Genomic DNA, 8,750 nt, shown 5'->3' on the forward strand with positions numbered 1-8,750 from the left:
ACTTTCATTAGGCCAAATTAGGCGGTCCGCTGGCTGAAATCAGGGGCTGGTACATAACCTCCAGTTACAAAATCTTTCCAGACAGCAGCAATGGAAATACCCTCTGCCACATATTCTTGGCAAAGGAGTGTCAATGTTTGAACGGCAGCATAGCTGTGTGTGTGTGTGTGTGTGTGTGTGCAAAGGAGCTTGCTGGTAAATTTTAACACCTACGTGCACACGAATGCAAGTTTCTGTCATTTGCATGTATAGTGCCTCGTACAAGTATTGTCACTCTGGGAATCCTCTCGCGTTTTGTGACGTTGCGACCTGTACACCAGACCAAGACAATGTGGTACATCATTGGCCGATTGCTAGAAAAGCATGTGTGGTTCTTACAATGTGAAAAGTGAGACGTGGATTCTTGCTCAGAAACGTTGAGTCAGCACTTTCAGAAGCAACGTTCATCGCATTTCCAGCTGATAGACTTCCAGGAAATATCTCTGCCAGAGAATATCTGCATTGTCTTCACACCGTCGTACTTGGCATTGTAGTTCAAGCTCAGTCAATTTGGAGGAAGACGACTTTTGAATGTCGTGCCACAATTTCTTAATTGGATTTACGCCTGGGCTTTGACTGGACCACTCTAACATATGCACATAATTCGATCTAAACAATTTCATTGTATCTCTGGCTGTATGTTTAAGGGTTGCTGTCATTTCCCCCCCCCAGGGTTCTCCTCCATCCATTTCCACATTACCTCTGACCTGCTGAAAAAAAAGCATCCCCAAAGCATAATGCAGCCACTGCCATGTTTCATCATGAGAGCAGGGTACGCTTTCTTCTTCATTTTCTGTTTCCAAAAGTTAACTTTAAGTGGGATTTCTAATGACTTTCTTTCAGCCGTGACTTCCTTCCCATCACTCTTCCGTACATCTGAGGAGCGAACGACTTGCATTTGTCTTATTTGTCCTGTCTGCAGATTATCCCACCTCAGCTCTGGATCTCTGCAGCTCCTCCAGAGGCACCGTTACCCAGCAAACCCCTGATGTCTTCACGGAGCAAAAGCACTTAAAAAGTGGAGCTCCATTTACTAACAAGGTGGCTCTCGAGGGTAAGCGGCAGTCGCTGTTTTTATCTAGGCCGTATGAGGTAAATGCCAGCCACACATTTCAGATTTTTATTTTATTTCTTGGCATTCCGACTTGCAATTATTCACTTCTCTCTTTTTTTTTTTTTTTTTTTATCTATGACAGGAGCTCTTAAAACCTTTAAATAAAAATGACATAGAACCAACTAATGTTTTTAAATATATATATAATAAAAAAAATGCTGAGTTTTAGTATTAACTCCTCTATTGTCATGGAAGAATTGCAGTGAATTTTCACAACAGATGACTCTTTTTCTTGTCTTCAGATTGCAAAAATATTCTAAGTTTTGCGTTTTTCTTTATTTTAAAACCTAAAAGTAGAAATAAAACCATTAAAAAAAAAAATGAAACCACAATTTCTACTGTAGATATACCTATCCTCTTTTTTTTTTCATTTTTATTTTTTAATTTGACCTTAACGTTTTGTAGCTCTGAACGGGTTTCATTTAAACGGGTTTTATTGAAATGGAGGGACGTTGCAGGACGGCATGTCCTCCCAATGAAAGCACATTGAAGTTTGAGGTCAAACTGCAACTGTTCCTCCTGCTAAAGCTCCCCAGTCCTGGCCAGTGATGGAGGGGAAGAAACGAAGGAGCACATGTTCTTCCCTCTCCTCAGACCATGCCATCCCTTGTTCCCTTTCCCTCCGCCCCCTCTCTACTTCTCCTCGCTCCACTGTGGAAAATGCGGCATCACCGAAACCACCGTTGCAACCGTCCAAGACTCCAAAAATAATAATAAAGAAAAAAAAAAAGTCACCCTGCCCTGCCGCCTTTATTCCTCCCTCTCCTCCCTCTCGTTCTGATTTTGTTTCTCTTCCTCTCCATGCCAAACGGCTCCACCCAGCACGACACACAGAAGCTGGAACAAGAGCTCAGTCCTTGTGTCGCTTCTCTCTTTCTCTTTTTTCTCTCTGTCTTGGATTCATTCAGTTTTCACATGTACATGCATGATTCTGCCATCACCCGGTCTGTCTTTCTGACCCGTTAGAGGTGGTGGGGGATGTGAGCATAATCCCAGTGGATGCAACAGAGAGCGCTCTTTTGCGCTCCTGTGCGAGTTAAGCCACAAAACGTCACCGACGTCACGCGACTGAAATCGTGTCATAATTTACAGCCTGTGGGAATTTATCGTCCCGTGAGCCGAGGGTCGGATCTGCTTAAACAACGCAACCCTGCCTGAAAAAAAGGAGAAGCGGTGTTGGAAGATTGTTACCGTTTCCCCCCTGTTAAAGCTAAAAACTTCAATGTATTTTAGTAGAAATTTCCCCAAAAATCTGGATGTCACTCGAGGTATCAGTGGAGAACTCATAAGTGCACGCCACACCTTTCAGATTTATATTTCCAAAACGTGTGTGATTTTTGCCTTCTGTTTTCACATTTATCTGCTGTTTTGTGCCGGTTTACTACAAAAGTCTGAACCAGTGAGTGAATTTGGGGGTTTTAGAGTTAACGTGGGAGATTTCAAGCACTCTATTCAAGGCGGTTATAAGCACTTTACATGACTGCAGTAAAAAAAAGGGAACTCGCGTCTCCATGCAGAGACGCTCATAAAACTCGGGGACTTACCATGACTTCAGTCAGGAATTCCTACATAGTCCTCAGCTCCTTTTCCTGGCTCCGCTTCCTCTCCGCATTCTCCACCAAACTTTCTCCTCTCGCTCATCGTCCGCCTCCCATCGCCTCTCCGTCGTCAGATGCTTTTCCAGCTTTCAATGTCTCCCCTTCTTTAAAAAGAAAAATGAAAAATGAAAAAAAAAAAGAAGGGAAAAACGTAAATAAATAAAGGTTTTCAGCATGGGCAGAGGAAAAAAAGTTACATGTCCTCCTCTGTTGTCCTCCACGGTCTGCGCTGGATTTCCCAGAGTGGGAATGTCCAGGCTGCATTTTCATTTCCCCTCCCCTCTCCTCTTCTCTCCGACTGCCCCGGCAGCTGCACCCCACACCACCTCCCGGCCCCCACCTCCCCTCCTCCTCTCACCTAACAGAAGCACCACAGTTTGTCTCCACTCTCAAACTTTCCACTTTTTTTCCCCTCCCTGCTCACTAACTTTAATGAATAGACAATGGAAACCCCACCCAGCCTGAGACTTGAAGAAAAGAAACCTCCACTGTTTTATCATCACGCTCTGCTGATGTGATTGCGCGCTCTTTCCTCCTATGTGGAGGATGTAATTAGGCTTCAAAAGGAGCCTATTTCTGCACATTTATTGGTGCCTTTTGCAACGTTCCAGCTCCAAACGTTGCGACCAAACCTGTTTGCAATGTAAGCTGTTGCATCCAGAAAATACTGCATACACTGCAAAGCAAAACCAAGAGGTGTGGCCATGTTGAACACTTTAAAAAATGGGAATTTTTGGCAGCTCAGGAGAACTGTGACTTTCCATTTCATTGTAAACGTCCAACACCTCATTTGTTGAAATTCCTTTTTTTCTTTTCAAACTTGCTTCTTATCTTTCAATCACCTCAACTGGGCATAAGCTGGATCTTAGTTTAACTAAGTGTTTACCACGGAAGCAAACTGTCGGGCATGGCGGTGAAGGGGTGATGATTTGGGCTCATCAGCACGACAATGATAAAGACGACAACTGAAAAGAAGATTAGATGTTGCAAGGGCCCAGTCAAATTCCAGTCCTAAACTTGTTTGGATTGTCGAGTTTAGACCCAAACAGAAATGCGTTTTAAAAGCATGTCTGCAAACTGCAGTAAACTGAAAGAATGTGGTAAAAACAAACAAAACAAAAAAAAGATTTAAAAGGGGCAATTTTTGTTGTTGTTCAGAGGAAAAAGAACAGGTGCTCCAGCTCCCCCTAGAGTCTGTCAGTGCACATGCCTGGCCTGATAGAATGTTGAATAATTTCACTGAACTCCACAGCATTCTGGGGGATGTAGGCAGACGGCAGGCTTTAGCTATTCAACCTCTAAGTGAGGCTGGTGGCATCGACTGACTGACTCACTCATTTGTTACCTAGCAACAACCTGTTGAGTGACACGAGCAGCGGCAGTTTCATGTTGCCCCCAACATACTCGGGTGTACTCCACCCCTTGGAGGTCGGTGCGCGCTCGAGAGGGACTCGAACCGGACGTCCTATGAACACGTCCCCACAGAGGTCAATTTTTAACAACTGCGGACGCGTACTCAGTGACACACCGATCCGCATGGGGAGCTGCTCGGCAGAAAACAGGGTTTACATCGAGCTGCTTGGTTGTGCAGCACCGAGCTGATATTGTTGAGCGTAACCAGCCGTAATTACATGTAGCATGACTGGCGCCCTCTGTGTATGCTAAAAGGTGTGCGGAGGCTACGAGGGTGGAGAACTATTAGGATAGATGCCCAATTAGCTCATCGGATTTTCTAGGCTCCGTTTTGATTTTGGAAAATTAAGGAATTTGTCATGAGAAATGTAGACAATCGGCATGCTCATCTATGAAATCTCAACCCTCCGCCAACATTGGATGTGCGTATACGCATTCTCCGGACCGAGTATGTAGGAGCAGTTTCATGTTTTGCCTCCATGGCCTCATAATTATTTAAAAATTACTTTCATAAAAAGATCGGAGTGGAGTGAAGACGAGTTTGAAATAGTGGATGGAAGAGGAATATGGTCCCGGTTTAATCACGTGTCGCTCTGAGTTTATTCTCATATGCGCAACTTGTTGCAGTCCACCGTTCTGTTTCTGATTTGCTTGTTGCTGGAGTGCGCTGACTCAGCTTTCTGTGCTCCCTTTTCTTCCTGCCAGATTGTTTGTGGCTTTTGGTGTCAGAGTTCCAGCACTGTCAAGTTCATGTGTCAAGTGTGTGTGGGTTTTATTTTTCTTTCTTTCTTTGTTTCATCAACTCACTCTATGAGCCTCTGTTGAATCGAGTTCATGTATCCAGTGCCCGTCTGTTTTCATCCTACTTGGAAGTGGTGGATTTTGTCTCTCTGCCTACTTCTCCTCTCTGGCAGCAACCCTTCATCACTATCGCCAAAACTCACCCCTGCCATCATTTTCCTTCTCGTCAGTTTTTCCCTCACCATTACCTCTACTCCTCCTTTGCGATAATCAACTGCCAAATTGCTCTCTACGAGCTGACAATCACTCTTCATGCTCCAGAGGATCTCGGTCTGAGTCAAGGGAGCGAAAGCAGACAAAGTACCTGCTGCACGTTGTTTATTAGTCGCTGTTTCTCTCTCCTGAGAATCTTGTTGCAGAGAAAAGATAAAGCACCGACCTCTTATTCATCAAAAAGTCACTCCATAATAAACTTTGGAAACCTTTTGGGTTGTTGGGTCCAGTTGAAGTGGGTCAGTTGACTGGACTTAAAGATATTTGTGAAAAGAATGGGCAAAATTTCTAACCTGTAGATGAGCAAAGCGTGTAGAGATGTACTCCAGAAGCCCTGCAGCTGTAATGGAGCGAAAGGCGGCTCTACAAAGAGAATGTTTTATTAGCTCTGTCTTGTTTTCGTCTGCAATAAATAGATTTAAAGTAGATTTGCTTGTTCAGACAGTTCACAGTTCAACAGTTTGGCCCAGAAAATTGATTTTCACCAACTCTACCCACCCAGTCGGACTGATCGTCATCTATTTTATGAAAAATAATGTGCAACAAGCAGGAGGAGTTGAAGTATCTTGTTCACAAGTGAAGGAAGATGGGGCTTTGTCTGCAGCAGCGAAGGCACTGCTCCAGTCTGCTGTGGTGAAGAAAGATTTGAACCAAAAAGCAAAATCTCTTGATTTGCATGTGTATCTTCGTTTTGAACCTCACCAATGGTCATTAGATTTGAATCATGGCCGAAGAAGTGGCTGAAATGACTTTCCTCCAGATGGTGACTGGACTCAGCCTTAGAGATGAGGGGTGGAGCTGTGTCAACTGGGAGGAACTCAAAGTAGAGGCACTACTTCTCCGCATCAAAAGCAGAGAAGGTGGTTCGGACAGCTGATCAGGATGCCCGTTGGTTGTTTTCTGGGCACGTCCCAATGGGAGGAGACCCTGGGGAAGACCCAAAACCTGCTGGAGGTGATTATAGATCTTGTCTTGTGCAGGAATGTCTCCGGAATAAGCTGGAGGATATCGCTGCGGAGAGGAATGTTTGGGTTTCCCTTCTGAAACCATTGTCTCTGTGATGCGATCTCCGATAAATGGAAGACGAGTGAATGTATCGATGTATGTATGTTTGTATGTAAGGATGGATGGATAGACGATAGTTTCAGTCTGTAGAAGTGCAAAGCTGGTTGAAGCATACACCCAAAAACTTGTTACTTCATTTACAAGGAAAGGTGAATCTTTCCTTGTAATTGATAAACTACTTTTATGATTTTTATTTTTTATTTTTATCTTTAAACTTTAAAGAGCACTGTGTGTTACAATTTCAACTTTTACAGTTAGACATGTTCTACACTAGTGGTGGACATAATAGTCGTAATATTAAAAGAATAATTCAGAGTTTTGGTCCTGATAGCTGAGCAGAGTCGAAGAGCCCAGCCTTCTTTCACCTCTAACTCTTGAGCTACACTGTAATGCCATCAGTGTTTCTGGTAAGCTGCAGCTGAAGGTTCAGCTCAGACACATCCGACTCAAAGACGCCGCAGAATGACGACACTTATTGTGAGCAAAGGTGACAGATAAATCAATTCTTTTTTCATATGAACCATATGTTTCCCCTTCTAATGCCTCCCTGGGCAACTGCCCACACGGGGCCATTTCCAAAACCACCAATCTGCAGTATCTGTCCCCTCAGTTTACACTGAATAGTTTGTAACTCTGGTCAAATTGTTTTATATCTGGGTTAGCTACTTGTTTTCAACAAAGTGTAATATCTGTTTCACATCCTTCTTCATGCCTCCTTTATACCAGCTGGCTGAAGCTTCTCCTGCGTAACAATATGAGTGATCTATAAACCTCTCCACCCTATAAAGCATTGATGTGTGGATAATGGCAGACAATGGCAAACAGTAGCTCCGGAGCTATTGTCAGAGTTGTTTTTCTAAATAGGAGACCTACCAATGGGTAAAGTAGCTGAGTCTGCACAGTCACAGATGTTTGACCCACGCATGCACCCAGGAGACCACGAGGGGCCCGTGTCAAGCCACAAATTCCCTTTAGAGCTTTGCTGTTGTGTTCAGCAACATCCAAAGTCACCACCTCCTTTCAAACGGACACAGATCAACTGGTTTCTGGGTTTATTTCAACACCTAAAGATGTTTTACGCTCTAGCAGCGAGAGAAAGGAAACTCAAACTCATTACTCGGACACAGTTAAACAGGGAGCCCATTGTTCTGACTCACTTAAGCAGAAGGGCGAAACATCTGCAGAAACCAGATAGACTTCGCGTTACGTATGAGATATTTAAAAGCTCTCAGATAATCTTAGCAGGCTATAACTGCTGCAAAGAGCGCCATTACAGACCGATGGTAGTTTCAGCACCAACTGTTCTGAACTGGGTTCCCCTTCCCCTGACAAGCCCCTCCCAAATGTAATGTTAGGCAAGCATTGTTCCCACTGTTCTTCACACTAATGTGGATTGAGATTCAGATTTATTCAAGAAATGAATGGGCAACTAAAAACAATACAAACAAACAAAATCCTGTTTTATAGTAATAATTTTATACATTAAGGTAAAAATGTTGCCAACGCCAACCTGTCGTTATAAAAAATAAAAACCCTCATCCCCCTCAGTAATCACTGATATCATTTAATTGATGACATTTGTACTGATTAACACACTTTAATTGATCCCATTCGTGTCTTGTCCTGGACTTCATAGCAAAACACAGCACTAATAAAATTATTTTTAAAAATCTATCTAAATCAGGTCTTGAAGGGTCGTACAAACAATTTTTCCAGTTTTTCTTGTTTATGTTTAGCCTGTGTTTCTATATCCCAAACATTAAAGTATGTATAAGGTACTGTTTGTTGTTTTTTTGCTATGAAGTCATTGATGTAACAACTTAATAATGAGACACGGTCTTTAAGTCTATACTGGAACAAATATTGTGTCAATGGAGTAATAAATTGGCTGGGTGTGACATCATAAAAACAATATTTGAAAATGTGAAATGTTCGTAGCGTTTGTTGTTCACATGACCACTGTTCTCATCCTGAATAATGTCAGGTTGGAGTAAAGAGTAAATCCATCCATCCATCCATCCATCCATCCATCCATCCATCCTCCCTCCCTCCCTCCCTGGCCCATGGCCTAAACAACAGAGTCCTGGATGTATTAGCCACCCAAAGTTAATAAGTTTAAAGCCTACAAACTTTAACGTACTTCTAACTTTTTGTCTGGCACATCCCACTGGCCGCGGGGAAGACCGTCAACTTACTGGAGGGACTTTATGTCGCGCCTGACCTGGTAAAGCCTTCTCCGCCGTCCAGAATGAGATCGTTGACAGGTGGAGGAATGTGTGTGTTTGCACCAAGATAATAAAAACCACTATCATAATGTCATTGACTATACATATTTTTTCATACTATTTCTGTGCCTCAAAAAAAAACCCAGGAAAATGAGAAAAATGTCAATAATTTTTTAAAATCATTGGTATAAAGTTAGAAATTTCAGCATCGTGACAACCAGTGGAGTGACGTCTGAAAGGAGTCGTATCGTTTAAGTAACTCAATCTTTAATTATTCAACTT

The 8,750-nt window shown here is 42.9% G+C and overlaps 1 protein-coding gene across 4 annotated transcripts in view; it reads right to left on the reverse strand.

Moving 5' to 3' along the window:
- Positions 1-3,046, reverse strand: part of arhgef40 (Rho guanine nucleotide exchange factor (GEF) 40) — a 48,712-nt gene extending 45,666 nt beyond the window's left edge. The window contains exons 1-2 of one of the 4 annotated variants that reach the window (XM_032582776.1): positions 2,949-3,046; positions 2,698-2,855 (exon numbers count right to left, since the gene is read on the reverse strand). In XM_032582776.1, coding sequence (XP_032438667.1) covers positions 2,698-2,700 — 3 coding nt within the window. In that variant the 5' untranslated portion in view covers positions 2,701-2,855; positions 2,949-3,046. Of the gene's footprint in view, positions 1-2,697 lie in introns of all 4 variants that reach the window. The other 3 variants (XM_032582779.1, XM_032582778.1, XM_032582775.1) reach the window with 3 other exon arrangements.
- Positions 3,047-8,750: the final 5,704 nt, after the last annotated feature.

Source organism: Xiphophorus hellerii, chromosome 14 (genome assembly GCF_003331165.1).
Source record: "Xiphophorus hellerii strain 12219 chromosome 14, Xiphophorus_hellerii-4.1, whole genome shotgun sequence".
Lineage (NCBI taxonomy): Eukaryota > Metazoa > Chordata > Actinopteri > Cyprinodontiformes > Poeciliidae > Xiphophorus > Xiphophorus hellerii.